At 44.2% G+C, this 18,027-nt stretch overlaps 1 protein-coding gene across 3 annotated transcripts in view; it reads right to left on the reverse strand.

The window, feature by feature from the left end:
- Positions 1 to 18,027, reverse strand: part of disp1 (dispatched homolog 1 (Drosophila)) — a 118,693-nt gene that overhangs the window by 16,670 nt on the left and 83,996 nt on the right. For 2 of the 3 annotated variants that reach the window (XM_085431217.1, XM_085431218.1), the window contains one exon: positions 10,064 to 10,697. The exons of the other annotated variant lie outside the window; for it this stretch is intronic. In XM_085431217.1, the coding sequence (XP_085287343.1) occupies positions 10,064 to 10,656 (593 nt within the window). In that variant the 5' untranslated portion in view covers positions 10,657 to 10,697. The remainder of the gene's footprint in view (positions 1 to 10,063; positions 10,698 to 18,027) is intronic. 3 annotated transcript variants of the gene reach the window in all.

Below are 18,027 nucleotides of genomic sequence, written 5' to 3' on the forward strand. Positions count from 1 at the left end.
TACCAAACAAGAGCAGCCAACTGTGTGCTATAAAGTGGACACATTGCTTTTACGTCTGCAAAGACAGACCGATAAGAAAGCAAGGAGAAAAAAAGGCATCAGTTAGCATCAGTGGTAACAAAGTGATTCATTGGGCATCATGTTTCTAACAGGCCTCCAATAAACACAGAAACAGGCCTGGGCTGTTTAAACTAAGTTTAGACTGAGGTCAGTCGGGGACACCTCGTCTCATCATCGCATGGTGGAAACGCAACCAGGCATGATGGGAGGAAAAAGTGCAGCAACCACAGGACAAGTGCCGTTATGGACTCACTTGGATGTAACAATAATAATAATAATAATAATAATAATAATAATAATGTATACTTTATTGATCCCCGTGGGGAAATTGCTCTCTGCATCTAACCCATTCACTGAGTGAAGCAGTAATAAGAGTGTCAGTAAAAAAAATAAATAAATAAAAAAAATAAAAAAAAGATGGAAGAAACATCCTTCAACCATGTCGAAGGGTTTTATCCACCAGAGGGCGCTCTATGATACCTGTGGCCCGTTGGCAGCACACGTCTGGAAGCATTGCTGTGGATTTGGCACATCCACAACAGCCAGCTGAGCATAACAGAGTTAGACAAAGCATCAACGAGTAGGTAAATATGTAAACAAATGTTTTGGAAAATCTGTTTATGATTTGAGTCACTGAAACAATAACAGAGCAAAAAAGATGTATGAGCCAATGAGGGTGGGCGATACAGCCTAAAGACCACACTGCGATATTCCAAGAAATTTGAAATAATATTTGTGATGATACAGTTGAAAATATAACAATTTATTGATGCGTTTGGTTTGCAGGCAGCAGGATTTTGCGGCACATTTTCCATTCTTCATTTTCCAGGCAATCATTTCAACACTGACACATCAGACTATAATTCACTCTTTCCCCAACGCAGTGTGTATTCCTGCACGGAATAAAATAGTCCCAGTAAGAGGTTTTGCGTATAAGCCAACTAATAATCACACTGGGAATTTGAGCAAAAATTATTTAGTCAAGTAAATAAATGAAAAAAAAAGCATTTTAATCCTAACTGATTGATCCTTTTGTGTCAGGGAACCGTTCAAATGTTCTTGACATAAAGTTGTTTTAGCACAGAGGCTCTGAATATTTATCCAGAGAAAAACCTGATGTGACACATAACAGGTGGCGTGGCTAACACGCTGAAATCGCTTGATGGAACCAGTTTGCACTGTCATTTTAAAAAGCCAAATATGCAGTATTCACTCGGTATTCAAAATATGAACAGACTGGGCGCTGCTGTAGTTCACCTGGTTGAGCAGGTGAGCTTTTTACCAACAGCTACTGCAGGTGCCTGGGCTGCAGCAGCATAACGGTGTTAGCGGTGAGTAGATGCCAGTGGTCATGGTGGAGTAGTTAGTGCCAGACATTTCTGAAAGCTGCACTTTAAAAACACCTACATAACTTTTCATGGTTTTTTTCAGTGGTTTCTGGTCGTGTGGGTAATGGGTTTAACTGTTGCCCTCTTACTGATTCTGATCCTGAGGACTTGAAGCAGACGTCCGTGTTCACATCTGCATGTGTGGATGCAGGATGACTGCTTCCACTGGTGAGCGTGGCCTTTTCTGGCTGCACCTGCCATTCCCTTGAATTCCTGGAGGTGAAATACTGGCGCACAAAAATTCCAAGCATACATGTGGGATTTAAGCACCGTGGCTGTAGTTAAGCTGTCAGTCAGTGCGACGTCTTTACTGTGGCTGCTCCTCGCCTCATTCTTATCACTTTAACCTCACACCCGGAGATGCACGCAGGCCTGTCTGTTGCACAGAGCTTCATATCCTACATCATTACTGTCATTCGTATTCTTTCTAATAAAAAGCAGAACCTGTCAATAGCTGGAGGGCAGTGCCAGGAGGAATCTGACAGTTTGAATCCACAAGTCCTTCCCAACCTGCCAACTTTACACCGCTCAGTTGTCTGCAGCTGAGAGGGTCTGTGTGGTCAGTGAGACCAGCAGGCTTTCCTATTAGTCCTCCAGAGGTGGAACCAATGCTTCCCACCAGCAACTGCTGATCCTCCAGCTTCTTACCACAGGCATCTGTTGAGTATGGCTTCCTGAATGAGTAGGCTGTGGGGGGGTGCAAACATGAGGAATGAAAATTATAATGAATCTTTATCAAAACACTTTGTCGCTGTGCAGCTAGATGAACTACAGATCTAGTCCTTTCAAAGAAAATCCTGAAGCCTCTCATTCACAGTGAGGAGAAGCTTTTTAAGGCAAACACGAGTCATTAATCTGCTGTCGTTTAATAGAAAAGCTGGTACAAACCAAGAACCTTAACAGGAAAGAGAGGACAGGCAAAGGCAATACAGTTCAGCATCTTATTTTACTATGGCTGCTGATGTAAAGACTCAAATCTGACTGCAGCATCGATACCTGGCAGCACGGCTAGTTTACTACACTGGTTTTCCAAGTAATTAAAGACACATTACAAGGGACAGATTATGGTTTTCCTTATTTTATGTGCACACTTTTTAAGATGCAAACATTTAAAATGATGAGATAAATGTAAAAGTAATCAAAGAATGGCTCATGCTCTACATTTGGATCCATCAGCTGCAGCCAGTAAGAACAAAACAAACTGAAAACAAAGTGAAGTGAGGAGGAGGAGGGGGAGGAGGGGGACCACGGCTCAGAGGAAGACGATTCAGAATGATGCAGACCTGGAGGTTGGAGAAACAGGCCCACCTTAATGACCCATGTGAATCACTCTGACATTGAATCTTACCTATGCCGATTCCTCCACTGCCCCTGAGATGTGATCTTATGCTGCCTCAGACACCGCCTGGAGCTTTGCTTTGACCTTCTTTGATCTCATTCATTAACAGACAAGGTAGTGAAAGAAAAAAGGGCGATGTCGAGATTTTTTTTTTTGTGGAGGTTCATTTTTCACTCTACACTGCTCTCCCTCTTCCATCATTACCTCACCGCACCATCAGTCTAGTTTCCCCTGTGCTTTTGTCGCCATCCTTTTGTGTCCCGGGCCGTCTGAGGACGCGGTAGCTCCAGGGTCGCCATTTGTTTGAGTGCCTCCTCTCAAGCATTCCTGTCTCCATCAATCACTCTTCTCGCTTCGTCATTTCCTAACCGTTGTCTGGTAGGGTTTTTTTTTTTTTTTTTTTTTGGGGGGGGGGGGGGGGGGGTTGCTCTTCTGGAGCTTTGCTGCGATATCTCGTGTTGCTGGGAAGTGCAACGTGGCAAACAAGTGCTCTAGTTGTGTTCATTAGCTCTGTTTTACATTGGTCAAAGATGACACTTGGAAGCGTAATAAGTCAAATTCTGTTCCTTGAGCTCCTTCACACAGAGACACTGTGCTTTTGCGAGTGTGCATTCACATTAGGAGAGTGTTGCGACGCGGGGAGGGAGTCTGGAAAATTCCAAGCAAAAGTTCAAAAATGCAGGAGAGGAAACATGAGCAAGAAACGGGCTGTTCATCTCCACATGGGTGTTGCCTGTTTCAAACACACTTTATTATGAAGGAAAAACAAGAGTAAATCAACACATCTGGTATGTATATTTGCACACGGTATACTCTCCTTTTGGTGTAAATGTAAAATGGCCTGCATTTGTATAGCGCTTTACTTAGCCCCTATGGACCCCAAAGTGCTTTACACTACATTCAGACACACACACACACACACACACACACACACACACACACACTAGCCACAGCTGCCCTGGGGCGCACTGGCAGAGGCGAGGGGTATACATGTATAATGTATACCGAGGTATAAATGTATACATAGATATTTGTGTGGGTGTGAGAGCGACAACAACATCAGGAAGAAGGAACACGAGAAGCTTAAGAAATATCAAGAGCTGAGAGAGGATATGGTGAAGGTAACAGTGGTTGCCGTGGTAACAGCAACACCAGAGCTTATGACCCCCGAGCTGGAGACAGGCTCTGGAATGACATCCTAGATGTCTGTCCTGCTCCCAGAGCCTGAAGACAAAAACCTAAATACAAGGTTTTGAATGATAATGGATTTGCTTTTTCTAATGTCACACGTGCGTCTGTCCGGTATATGATGTCCAATTTGTCTTTGATTTTGATTTTATTGATTAGCATTCAAATATCTCAATGAATACAGAACAAAGATCTACCACAAAGCAAGAAAGCAGGAGACAAGGCTAATCAAAAGGTATTGGCTGAAGCCTTTGCTTATTATGCCAACTCTTCATTTGTCAGTCTTTGTTCGTTCAAATCTTCAAAGCAGTCCCATATTTAATCAAACCTGTATCTTCCCATTTCTCAAATCGACTATCAGTTTTATTTGGGATGAATTCAGGGTTGTAGGATCTCCACCTTATCAGTCTTTCCCTGGTTTGGTTTTCTCCAAGATGGTTGTAGCGGTCCAGTCCAGGGCTTGGATCATGAAGCTGTGTGGTTCTGACGCTTATATTCACCTACTGTAGGTGAATATGAGCTGATATTTGGCATTCCAGCTCCTTCCATTGTGCTGTGCAGGCCCAGTTACATATAGGTCTACCAAGGTTTTGATTTGTGCTGCCCTAAAGTAGTCTAATGTTTGGCAGGGGAAGACCTCACAATGTCACACGTCCACGTTACATGCAGTGAAATTGGACCCCTGTGTGATTAGCTACGTGAAGGTCTAAACTGTAATTCTAGCTCTAGGCCGCGTTGATATTGTTTGAAATAATATAAATTATTCATATATAATTTGTAACCTGACACATTGTCAGACATGAAGTGCTAGAAAAGATCATTCAGGCTGTTGCAAATATGTTTAATATTTCACCTGCAAATATGGCCTCTACCTTCGAGTGGGAAGGTCTGCTATGCTTTCCTTTAGGCGAGCTAAGACTGTCCATGACGTTCAGCAGTTCGTTAGAATAGGTTTGCATTTATGACCCCCTCCTGCTATTGGATGAAGAGCTAGAACCTTATGGTCCTACCATAACAGCATCTTGGTTTGTTGTGTGTGTGTGTGTGTGTGTGTGTGTGTGTGTGTGTGTGTGTGTGTGTGTGTGTGTGTGTGTGTGTGTGTGTGTGTGTGTGTGTTGTCGTCATTATACTAACATCTGCAGTAGGGCTGGGCCATATCATACCAGTATAATGTTGGGCATCGATAGGAAAATGAAATATTGCGATAGAATATGGGTAAAACGCGCGTGCACAGCGCCTTTGTTTTCATACGCACATGGCAGAAAAAGCATGGCGGCGACGGAGAATGAGAAGGGCGACAACAGATCGTTGAATGAAACAGATGAACCTGAACTGGTTTGTAAAAATGCTGCAGCTTCACTGGTGTGGAACTGTTTTAGCTTTCGCCCGTCAGATACACAACAAAGCACTATTTTTGGTAGCGCATGCTAGCGGGCCGTCGTTATTACCGTGTTGTTTGGAAAATACGGCGCACTTAAAATCAGACAGTGTCCCTTATAATCCCGTGTGCCTTATGTATGAACTCTGGTTGTGTTTACTGACCTCGAGACGATTTTATGTACACGGTGCTCGAAAATCTGTCAGATGTTTCAGTACGACTTTGCTAAGCTACGAAGCCGCACCGCTTGATGGATTGTCGGAGCATTACGGCTATCGTAGGCGGAGCCTCGCAGAGTGATACATGCTGTGCAAGGTAACTTTGTGTAACTTTAATGCACATAAAAAACAGCTGCTTGTTTAAGTGAAAATACATAGATGGTTTTTTTGCACTAATAAAATTGTGGAGTTGTAAAGTATTTTGTCTCGTGTCAATTATATCGTCAGTTATATCGTTATCGCAAGTTTTCAATGTATATCGTGATAAATATTTTTGGTCATATCGGCCTGCTCTGCACTGAGGTTTACTGTGTGCAGTCCTGATATGTCACACATGTATCCTGGGATAAGCTTGTAGCTCCGCTGCAGTACAGAGAGGATTAGACACACAGGATGCCCGGAAATCTCCCCCATCCATCACAGAGCTTTCAGAAACGCCCCAGGAGCCACAAAATGTACACACATGCCAAGCAATCGTCTCATTTGAAATGGGTGTATCATGTACCATGGGCTAATAACTTAATATTGAGTGAATAAAACAAAGCCAAAAACAGCCAAAATAGTTACAACTGCACGATCCAGCTTCTTAGTACTTGCACATTAAGGTTGAGGGTAAAAGGCTTATGTGAAGACTGAATAAAAAGGCTGACACACAGTGTTCAAACACAAAAACAGGATACATTCCCACAAACGCGCCTTATTTGGTGAGGCAGCTGACAAAGCTCGGGAACAGGCACCACAAAGGCCTTACAAACACTTGTTCTTCTTGATAATGTGCTAATCCTCATCAAGCTGACACCCTGAAATACCAAGAAAATGGATCACTTTCAAACAGACCTTTGCTGGTTGAGGCTTGCAGCTGTCTGACAGAAAAACACAGGAAGAGGGAAAAATGTGGAGAGTGATAAATTGCCAATACTGCAAAGAAATAAAAGCTGGACAGAGACGTTTGTTCCACTGAAGATAACTGATTGATAAATCAGCTGATAAAGCTCCAAAATGACACCCGATGAACTGGTCTGCACTTCACGGTCATGTTTTCATGGCGTTTTCCCAGGTGTCATAGCAACCAAACCACCTGCAGTATACAAATACCACAAAATTCAAACTCGCTCCAGATTATAAAAGCTGACCTTTTCCGAGGCGGCGTCAGAGGGAGAGCGAGAGAGACAGACACGGGAATTTTTGCAGTCCTACCAGGCACGGAGCTCAGCCAAACCTGCGGTTGCCGTAAACAACAGGAGCGGTTGAGAAAGGAGTCGGTAAAGAAGGGAGCGGCACTTGGAGCACAAGAGGAGAGAGGTGAAATATTCAGAGTGACCCTGGATGCTTGAGCTGTTTCGGCTGCTGTTGTTGGGTCATGGATGCAGAAGCAGCTTAGCTGGACCTCAGGTGCCCTGAAGCTACACGACCATTCTCCCTCATGATGACGGTTTCACTGCAGAGCGAGAACAGCACTGCACTGTAGTGTTGGCCCAAGTGTCCCAGCTTTGATTGGCAGCAATTATAACCTCAAAGATGATTGGTAGCTGCTCTGAAGGACCAGCAGAACGTGCTGCAGGTGCAGCGCTGGTGTGACTGTGCCGAGCTCAGAGAAGCTCCACCAGCTGCAGCCTCCTCCTACACGTACCTATGGAGACTTTTAGAAAACTGGAGCAGCTGGTTGGATTCTGGTCACTAAGGCTACATTCACACTGCAGGCGAAAGCTCATCCAATCCGACTTTTCTGACCCTATGCGACCCATATCCGATCATGGTGTGACAGTGTGAACGGCACAAATCCGATCGGGGTCACTTTCGTATGTGGTGCTGAATCCGATACATATCTGTAGAGCTACTACTCTGGTGTTACTTCGTCATCTATTGGCCGACTGGTTCAAAATGCTGCAGCACACATCCCCTATACTCGCCTCAGTTTTCAAATTGATTTTAAGATCTTGACACTTGTTTGTAAAACATTGCATGGAATAGCTCCTATATATATATATATCTTTCTGATCTTTTAAATTTGTATACTCCGGCGAGATGTTTGAGGTCTGCGGACCAAATGCTTGTAGTTGTCCCCAGGTCCAGATTAAAACAGAGGAGATCGGGCTTTTGCTGCAAACTGTGGAATAAACTGCCTTTACATATCAGGACCTCTCCAACACTGGATACTTTTAAAACTCATTTAAAGACCCATTTTAACTCTTTGCCTTTTAATTCTGTATGAGTCTGTCATTATTTTATTCTTATTATTTTCTTATCTTTTATTTTACTTTTAAATTTTATCAGATTCTTTTATCGTACAGTACTTTTAAAAACAACAACTGTTGACCAAAGTGCTATATAAATACAACTGACTTCTCGACTGCTGTATCTTACAGAAAGTCCCTTAAACCTGTCAGCAGGCCTGGTCCTGACTGGGAAAGCCATTCCCAAGGACGCCGTGCTACTGCTCGATCTTAATTAAACCACACAAAGTGGCTACATAGCTAATCTTACAGCGCAGACACAAACATGCTCCTAATGCTTCTAACAGACCCAAACTGCTGCTGAGCTGTGCTTGGACCTCTCCAAAGATTTGGTTGAATCCATGCACGAACAAAAAAAAACAAAGGCTTTTGATCGTTCTCAAAATAGAAACATTAGAAAAGAAAGCACGGGCTAATCTCACAACATGGATTCATGTTTTGTGAAGCCGTGAACAGGGGCAGAAAAATCCCCTGTTTTGAAACAGACGTAAAAAGATTCCCCGAAGCGCTGACGTTACAACTCTGTGTGAGACGCGAGTGTGCTGTGACCTCAGAGGCTAATCTGGAAGATCAAAACGATATCTGACACCATCTTGTCTGACTGCGTGCCTCCAAATGATCAAACGTATTGGGAGAAGACTTCTACACAACTACAACTGAACTCCAGCAGTACCAGAGAAAGAGGAGACAAATGCTTAAGGTTGTTGTTAGCGTCTGGGATCAGGACAAAACGGCACAACTGAGACAGGTATATCATTTCCTGTGTGTAATCACACACACACACACACACACACACACACACACCCCCAGGGTCTGTAATTCAAAGATTTTGGGGGGGGGGGGGGGGGGGCAAGAAAGAAGACATAGTGAGAGTGTTAATGGAGTGAGAGAAACAGTAACAGAAAGCACAGAGGACAGAACCACAGAGGCCAGCAGATGCATCTAAACGCCTGCAACACAATCAGTGTTTTGCTTTCCTGTGCCCACCCAGGGTCTAGTGTGTGTACCCACTGAGGCTACACAAACGTCTCTCTTTTTGTAATGAAACTTATGAGCGGGGGATGTGACTTTATTTGAGTGAGGAAAATTCCACGTTGAGAAGTAAAGAGAATCCCCACAGCGACCTGCAACCGTGGAAAGGGAGCCGACATGAGTAAATAATTCAGCAAAAATTCACCTCTTGCCCGCCCTGGTCTGCTGGGTTGGTAAATATAGGATTATGCAAATGAGCACACGGGGCATTGAATGGTTCCAGTTTCACATGTGGGATAGGCCTGCAGTGTAGGAGTAAAAGGGAAAGAGCCAACTCGCTAAATATGGATCAGCTGAGGAAGGAGCTGCCAACAAATGTAAAAATCCTGCTTCAAATGGAGAAGGCACACTCCCGGCACAGGGAGTCCACATGTCCATGGCGGGTTAAGGAAAAACCTGAGAACTTCCCGTCTTATCTTTGCTTGAAACATTTTGATACGACAAATCTGAAGAGTCCAGCAAACCAAAAAACACACGTAAACCAACTTTGCAACCCAAAAACGTCAAATATGAACCCTAATCTGAGCGACTGGTCGTCATCCATCGGCTGTAAAGGGGCGTACGCCAAAGAGGACAACTCAAGCACAGACTGAGCCCTCAGGAGAACACTTAAAATTATAGTCCATTTATATTAATGATGGACATGACGAGTCCCCAACATCCATAACCACTTTGTGTTGCATTCCAGTCAGAGATCTGGCATGTAGCACAGGGGCACAGGCGGGGGGGGGGCCTCAAAAACTGTGAGACCTTCAGACTAACAGTGTGTTTGGAGTCAACAAACAAGGACGAGGGCAGGAAACAGCAACGTGTGCGTGGCCAGCACAGGCAACACACAAAGCGGCACTAGTTGATCATTTAAGCCTCTTTTCCATTAGGATCGACTCAGCACAGTTTCTTTTACACTCGATGAGTCACGGGAGCGTCTTGTTCACAAAAATTAAAGCTGCCAGCTTTGAAACCCGGCAACAAAAACACTGCCGTGGTCCCGAGTGTGACGGAGAGACACAGACCGAGCAGCAGGTATATTCCCGCCTCGGCGTCCACATTTTTTGTAGCGTTCGTGTCGCATATTAACTATGTCGCGGGATGCTCGGACATGTTGCTATGACGATAAGCACCCACACTGGATTGTAACGGAAAGCCGGTCGATCCGAGTAGGTATTCGTGGAAAAGGGGCCGGACTAAGGTTTTGGAAAAATGAGGGGGGAAAGAAGAAAAACTACCTGATCCCTGGTGCTTGTGTCTGGCTCTGAAGGTGTTCCTGCCAGCGCTGCTGATGGTGGTGGTGAAGAGAATGAGGGTGAGGGTACGTGCAGGCAGAGAGGCAGCACGGGCAGGATGAACCGGTCCCTGGGTGGGGAACAGAGCCGGGACCTGGACTCTGGAAGAGCGGGCACTCCTGCCGGCCACAAGGGCAGCACACAGCGGAGGGGAAGTGACAGTGCTGGCAGCAGAGCGCAGCAGAGGAAGAGGACGGGGGCACAGCGGAGGGAAGGTGGCTTCTGACGGCGACGGCAGGAGAAGAAGAGGCGGCCGATGCTGGGGGAAGACTCCTCAGGGAACCATTCTGTTTGGGCACGCCACCGTTCTGGCTCGCTCTGTTCACTCGCTGAATAGTGTGTGGCTGCTGCTGCAGCTTTGATGCTGCGTCTTCATCTCCTCCTGCTGTCAGACAGTCACTAGCAGGGTCGCATGTGAGAGGGTCCTGGCCATTGCTGACTGCTGTCCTGATGTTTGAAGGTGCGTGTCCGCTGAGAGGATGCTGCCCACCGTTGCTGAGGGCCAGAGGGTCGCCAATTCCATCGCTCAGGGCCATCGTCCTCTCCCAGCGGGCCGGTCACGGACACCGTCACTCCTCTGCAGAGGGAGATGGTACATTTTAGTGGTCATTCTCTCACTTACCACAATTTACTATTAGTTTTTCTCATTTCGATTCTAGCATTGCAACGTGCATTCAGAATGTGATGCAGTTGTTACAACTGTCAGTGTCACTGCAGCAGCATACACACTGATGAGCCTTTAAAGGAGTCCTTTAATGTTTCTCTTTATCGTTGTCTTATCAGTCTACTAAATATGGAGATACAAGGGACAGTCTCTTTCCCACGAAGAGCTGGGGTGGGGCAAAAGGCTGATAAGGTATCGTGATAAGTTACTAATACACTCAGGCCAAACAGCAATATTGTTGTGAAGTGGTGGAGAGCTTTTTCACAAACTCAGATTTGTCTGAGCATTTCATTTTTTCAAACACATTTTCCCTGATTGAGGTGGGAATGCACTCACCAGCTGTTTGCCAGCAAATACTGACTGACCCTTCAGCTGCCCTCACCTTTAATCCAACGGCTGCCCTTCCCCGAACCCTGGTCCTACTGGAGGTTTCTTCCTGTTACAAGGGAGCTCATCCCATATGGGCCAGCTGGGATCATCTTTGCATCGCCTCCGTCAGTGCGGCCCAGGGCGGGCGTGGCTACAATGTAGCTGCCGTCACCAGTGTGTGAATGGGTGGATGACTGAACGTGCAAAGCGCTTTGGGGTCCTTAGGGACTAAGTCAAAGCGCTATACAAATACAGGCCATTTACCATTTTGCTAAATAAATCAGCTTAAATTAGAGCAAACTGCCGCTACATAAACAAATGGAAGCAAACAGCTGCGCACCAACTAAAACTGCACCTACACCACACAACTGTCCCAATTTTGACTTGACCGTGCTCCGTTAATCCCCCGACAGCTCTGACTGCAATCAGGCTTTCAACGATATAACTGAAGTTATATTTTAACATCTGCATGTCCGTGTCATGCTGCTGCTTCCACCCGCTATTAGAAACTTGAGGCAGGTCCGTCCCAAAGTTGGGGAGAGCGGGGAAAAACAAAAACGCTGCTTCTTCTGTGTAATCCAGAGAAAACCGAAGTGTAAACAAGACAAGTTGGAGTTATGTGACTGATTATTTCTTGGCGAGCGACAGTGAGTTTTTGGAGTCTTGTCCTCACAGTGAGTCCAAGCAGAGACGAGCGGCTCCACAAAGTCACGGATCCTCGTCTGTAAATAATCCACAACACAAAGCACGGACTCATTCTTACACTTGGATGTTTGGACAGATAATAAATGAGAATAAACACGTAAATGAGCTGCTGGAGGCACCGTCTGCTAATTTTTTCAGTCTTTAGATGGAACCAGGATCTTCTCCCATTTCTGATTTCGTCCGTCTGCAGTTTGACAGACATGTTTATCCTGATCTTTTCATTTCAAAGTCAAATTCTGTTAGGGTCATCTGTTTATCTAGTCTAAAACAAAAGCCTTGTTTGTTTATTTATTTATTCATCAGAGTCTCCTAAAAACTCCAAACTACCAGTCCTGAGAAAGTAAGGAGAAAATCCTTTTCCATTCACAGCGAGGGGCCCCAGAGAGGGCCGAAGAAAAACGGCACATTCAGCAAAAATAACACACTAATGACATTACACATGCAAAAACATTTAGATTTAAAACATGCAGACTTTTCAACTTTACTGAATTAGCCATTTCAACTGTGATTGGTCAACACGTACAACATTTGTTGTGCGGTGTCCACTTTGGCACACTTAAGGAAAAGCGTGATTTTGCTGGAATGTGAACCGACCGAGCTCCCTGAAAGCACGTCACGCACTCTGGATAAGACCGAAGCAAGAAAAAACAGACGCCGTTCTGCCCTTATACAGCTCTACAAGTTCAGTTTTACATGTTTGGGTACTTCATGGCACAACTCACTCTTTCTTTCATTAAAGGGATCATTTTTCAAAGCCTTTACGTCATAAACTGCATCGGTTTTTACTGAGGTTTACTTCCCCAGGAGATCATGTGAGATTAACTCGTCTCTTCTCCTCTTTCCCCAGGCTCTGGCATGTAGCACCTTGCCCCTCTCTCCTTCAGTATATATGACTAACCCCACTGTTACTGGTACTTTGATGATACAGGCACAAATAAGCGACATTTCAAGTCTTTTTAACCACTCCTCACAGGTGGTGAGATATCCGCGGAGCTCCTCGGGATAACCATAATATCTTCGCAGCCAGAGTGGGCTTATATTTGATTGAAGCCAGTGCAGATGTTTTCCAATGATGCAGCTATGCAAAGACCTCACCCTTTAGCACTGCCTTAAAGTTCACCTACCAGTGGCACAAGCTGGTACCTTGACTAAAGGTCAGTACTTTTTACAGAGTCTGCAATCACTGATCAGTCTAACTCTTCTTAGTCTGCTCTCATAGGCAACAATCATAAGGTAGCAGAACGGCGTCATTCTGCAGTGAACAGTAACTATGAGTGATATGTAACTAGCATGTAAAGGATCTGAAGGGTCATTTTACTCATAACCAGCGACACAAGTCGCTCCCCGATGGCCTCGGCGTTCAGTCAGAAGCTATATGCAACTATTTAAGACGGTTGATGGAAATATTACAAATTCAAGTCCCACCATGACGACACACAGAGCACGCTCACCAGTGCAGTGTTTGACAAGCTCAGGGTGGAAGGAGGATCACTGCACATGGGTGTCATATGTTACAGAGTGAGCATAATGTTGCCTTCAGTAAATCTTTCAGCTTGTCATTGTGAGATTGTAGGAACGACTGTGGCTGTGAACTCATCAGGAAAGTGTCCGAGTCATAAATCAGGCAACAAAGATGTTTGACGGTTTTTGTCCCACATACTTCCATTTTTGGACCATAATCACTTTTTTTAAAAATTATTTTTCACTTTGCCAGTAAAGATGCTCATAGCTCAATTACTCGCTCCAGGTTCTACACAGTGCTCCAAATTAATGTGCAAATTGTGTTTAAGTGTCATAAAGATTAAATAAGTTGTTTTTCAATTAAACCCTTGGATGGAATTGTGTCTCACGACTCTTTGTATCACTGAAATCAGTCTCGGATACCTGTGTTCATTAGTTTGCCAGGTGAGCCCAATTAAAGGAAAAACTACTAAAGGAGGATGTTCCACATTATTAAGCAAACCACCATTTTCAAGCAACATAGGAATGAGAAATGATCTCTGCTGCTGAAAAGCGTGAAATAGTTGAATGTCTTGGACACGTAATGAAAACCTTAGATATTTCATGAAAACTTAAGTGTGATCACCATAATGTTAAGAGATTTGTGGCTGAGTCACAGCACACACAGGTTCGTGCAGATAAAGGCACAATGATGAAGGTTTCTGCCAGAGAAACCTGAGAGCAGCTGCTAAAAGACCATCATAAAGCAGCAAACACATATTTGAAGCTGCTGGTGACTCCGGAGCCCTGCGAACATCAAAGTGTAGGATCCTCCAGAGACTTGTGTGGTCCCCACTTTTCCCTGACCTCAATCCTACTGAGAACCTTTGGAGGATCCTCAAGCAAAGAAAGAAAACAAAAAAAAAAACTGAGGGTGGGAGGCAGTTCACATCCAAACAGCAGCTGTGGGAGGCAGCTCTGACATCCTGCAAACACATTTCCAAAAACCTACAAGTTCCATGGATGCAAGAATTGTAAAACTGCTATCAAATAAGGGTCCTGTGTTAATGTGTGACTTGACCTGTTAAGATGTTTTTGATTGAAATAGCTTAATTTCAGTGAAATTGATCTACTAATGCTGCAAATTCAACAAATGACCATTTTCAATTCTCTACGACCTATAAAATGTTTTGAAACTCTGTGTGCGTAATAATTAGGAACAAAGCATGTTAAGTTTTTTTATTTTTGAAAACCGCTGATTTCACTGGGAGTTTTGTTCAGTAACAGTGGGATTGTACTCTAATGGTTGATGACTCAAATTATGCCGACTGTCATTTGAATCGACTATTTAGGAAAAACAGAGAAAATATCATTTGCATAATAATTTTGAACGAGGTGTAGTTTTAGAACACTTTTCACCAAGGACGACCGCTGTGGGAGTATGTTCTGTATTTAATACAGTTAAATCCACAAATCATGAGAAAGTATACTCTTTCATTTTGTTTCATAAATAAAAAGAGCTCCCGTGGAGGTAGTCGTGCAGATCTAAGAGAACTAGTACACACCTGTGTGGTAAACCTGAAGACAGATGGGTTTTCTCTGAAAACTTCACCTGTGAAATATTTGGCAGACTAAACTAATTTTCTCGTCTTCTCATTGAAGTCACAACAGTCATAAAATGAGGCCGTTTCAGATCAATATGATTTATGGAGCATGAACGGGCAGAGAATCTGAGGATTACAGAAAATATGAGAAAAAAAAGCTTCCAACAAGTGAGGAAAAACAGGAGGTTCGTGCTACAGTTTCAATTACAAAAATACACACAGGAGACCACAGTGTGTCTCTGTGTGTGTGTGTCTGTCTGTCTCTGTGTGTGTCTGTCTGTCTGTCTGTCTGTCTGTGTGTCTGTGTGTGTGTGTGTGTGTGTGTGTCTGTCTGTCTCTGTCTGTCTCTGTGTGTGCGTCTGTCTGTCTCTGTGTGTGCGTGTGTGTGTGTGTGTGCGCGTGTGTGTGTGTGTGTGCGTCTGTCTGTCTCTGTGTGTGCGTCTGTCTGTGTGTGTGTCTGTGTGTGTGTGTGTGTGTGTGGGTGGGGTAAGAACAGTTAGGATTGTTTCAGCGTGAGATGATTCTGTCACCTGTGTAAGGTGTTTTTTTGCTGTCAGTTTTAGTTTTCAGAAACAAAGTCTGAATTGGGAGATTTGGGGAAAAAAGGATTCAGCAAAGAAATCTGAAAATTAAATCTGAATTTCTTTTTGTGATCAGAAGGTTCAATAAATGCTCGGTCAGTATCAGTGCAGTTACACTAAAAACAACTCCACTGTGCATCACATGTTTACTAAAGTCAATACAGCTACCAAATTACCTGCTTTTTTTTTTTTTTCTTTTTTTATAAACACAACTGGGGGCAAAGGTCAAGCTCACAAGAGCATCACAGAAGGAGTCCAGCAAAGGTGTCTCAGGAACTATATGACTATAAATGTCGCTGACATCAGCTCCTATGTGATGAGCTCCTGCTTCAGCACGAGTAGCATGTCATTATCTTTATGAGTAGGTATCCCTGAAGTTCACCACTAAAGAAAAACGTTACTTTTACTCTGGCAGTTTAGCATGAAAGGCTCGTGATCAGTAAAACCGCTCACAGCTTTTTCGCTGGATAAATAAATGTGCTTAACTCAAACGCTCGTTGGCTACTGGAGGCAGTGAAACGGACTAAAAAGCTTTGACAACAACAGGCACAGTTTCAAACCTGTGTACCAAAGTTAATTTGAAAAGGGACGCCAGCACCCCGTGGATGGAAAGATGGCTTTGGGACTGACGATCAGAAACAAATTACCCAGTCTGCCATGACCCTTTCTGTTAGGATGCTACTGATTGGTAGCTTGTGAGGAGGCAGTTGCTACTAGGGCTGGGCCATATCATACCGTTCACGGTAATACCGGTATAATGTTGGGCAACGATAAGAAAATGAAATATGGCGATAGAATATGGGTAAAACACGCAGTGCCTTTGTTTTCATACGCACATGGCGGAAAAAGCATGGCGGCGACGAAGAAGGGAGAAAGCAGATCGTTGAATGAAACAGATGAACCTGAACTGGTTTGTAAAAATGCTGCAGCTTCACTGGTGTGGAACTGGTTTAGCTTTCGTCCGTCAGATACACAACAAAGCACTATTTTTGGTAGCGCATGCTAGCGGGCCGTCGTTATTACCGTGTTGTTTGGAAAATACGGCACACTTAAAATCAATCCTTTGATTTTTCTGAAAGTCGACAGCGCCCCTTATAATCCCGTGTGCCTTATGTATGAACTCTGGTTGTGTTTACTGACCTCGAAACGATTTTATGTGCACGGTGCTCGAAAATCTGTCAAATGTTTCAGTACGACTTTGCTGAGCTACGAAGCCGCACCTCCGCTTGAGCCTCGCGGAGTGATACGTGCTGTGCTTCAACATAATGTTACCGTATTGTGTGTGTATAACCTCTTTTTAAGTTTTGTGGATGTTATACATGGTTATGCTGAGGACATGTCGGCCAGTTTCCACTGGAAATGCCTTTTGGTTAAACTGTCAGCGAGGAGTTTGCACTGTTACATTTTATATAACTTTAATGCAAAAAACAGCTGCTTGTTTAAGTGAAAATACATTGTTGGGTTTTTTTCCACTAATGAAGTCGCAAATTTTCAAATGTAAATCGTGATAAATATTTTTGGTCATATCGCCCTGCTCTAGTTGTTACCTTCATGTTGTTGGTGTGAAAAGACAAGAACCAAGTGAACATTAAGGGAAGCTTGAACTTGACAACAGTGACAACTGTTGTAAAACGCATTTCAGCTTTAAAGCCTTTGTTTAAGTTTGCTTCAAGGGGGACCGTGAATGAGGCTCTCGATGTGTGAACAATGCTATCTGCCATGTAGCTGAGATAAAGCACGAAGAGGAGGCTGATGACGTGGAAAACATTTCAGATGCTTCAGACCCAGACTGGTTACTGTAGTGCTTCAAATGCTCCCGCATCCTGTGAAACACGACTCCTTTGTACTGATTATAATGCCACTTGAAGTCACTGCGACTTTACCGCTTTGAAAATGACGTTGAATCTGTGCGCCTTGAGTTTTACCTCAACCTGAACCTTTCATGGAAGGTTCAGGATTTCATTTCACTCCAACGGTGATTTCCCCCCCATCCCCCAAAAAAGGATGTCCTCACATCTGAGCAACAAGTCATCCATCACAGTAGCCTGTTTTTCCCATCCGACACGCACGCTCTGTGTGTGTGTGTGTGTGTGTCTGTGTGTGTGTGTGTGTGTGTCTGTGTGTGTGTGTGTCTGTGTGTGTCATCTCGACATGAGCAAGTGGCGAAACATGAGCACGGCAGCCCCCCCGAGGTCAGGGGTGGCTGAGGAAGGATGAGGTTAGAAAAGGAGAGAAGAGAGCTGGGGGATGGCCAGATGAAGTCATTAGTCTGAGGCTACGTCCACACTGGCCCGGATAGATTTGAAAACGGCGTTTACGTCTGAAAACGCTCCGCGTCCCCACTAGAGTTTTCAGTTGTTTTCACAGAGTTGTGCGTTCACATTGAAACGGCCCAAAACGCTAACGTACCAGTCCTGCGCATGCGCAAAATCGAGTGAGAATTAAAGAATTTGAAGAAAAGCTATCTGGAGCACGTACAGACTGATATGAATCTTTTTTTAGGGCTGTCAAAATTGAGAGCAATCAAAACAAACAAACAAACTG

The sequence above is a fragment of the Copadichromis virginalis genome, linkage group LG15 (assembly GCF_057382275.1).
Source record: "Copadichromis virginalis isolate Kocher_CV1m ecotype Utaka linkage group LG15, C_Virginalis_male_GT1.1, whole genome shotgun sequence".
Classification (NCBI taxonomy): Eukaryota; Metazoa; Chordata; class Actinopteri; order Cichliformes; family Cichlidae; genus Copadichromis; species Copadichromis virginalis.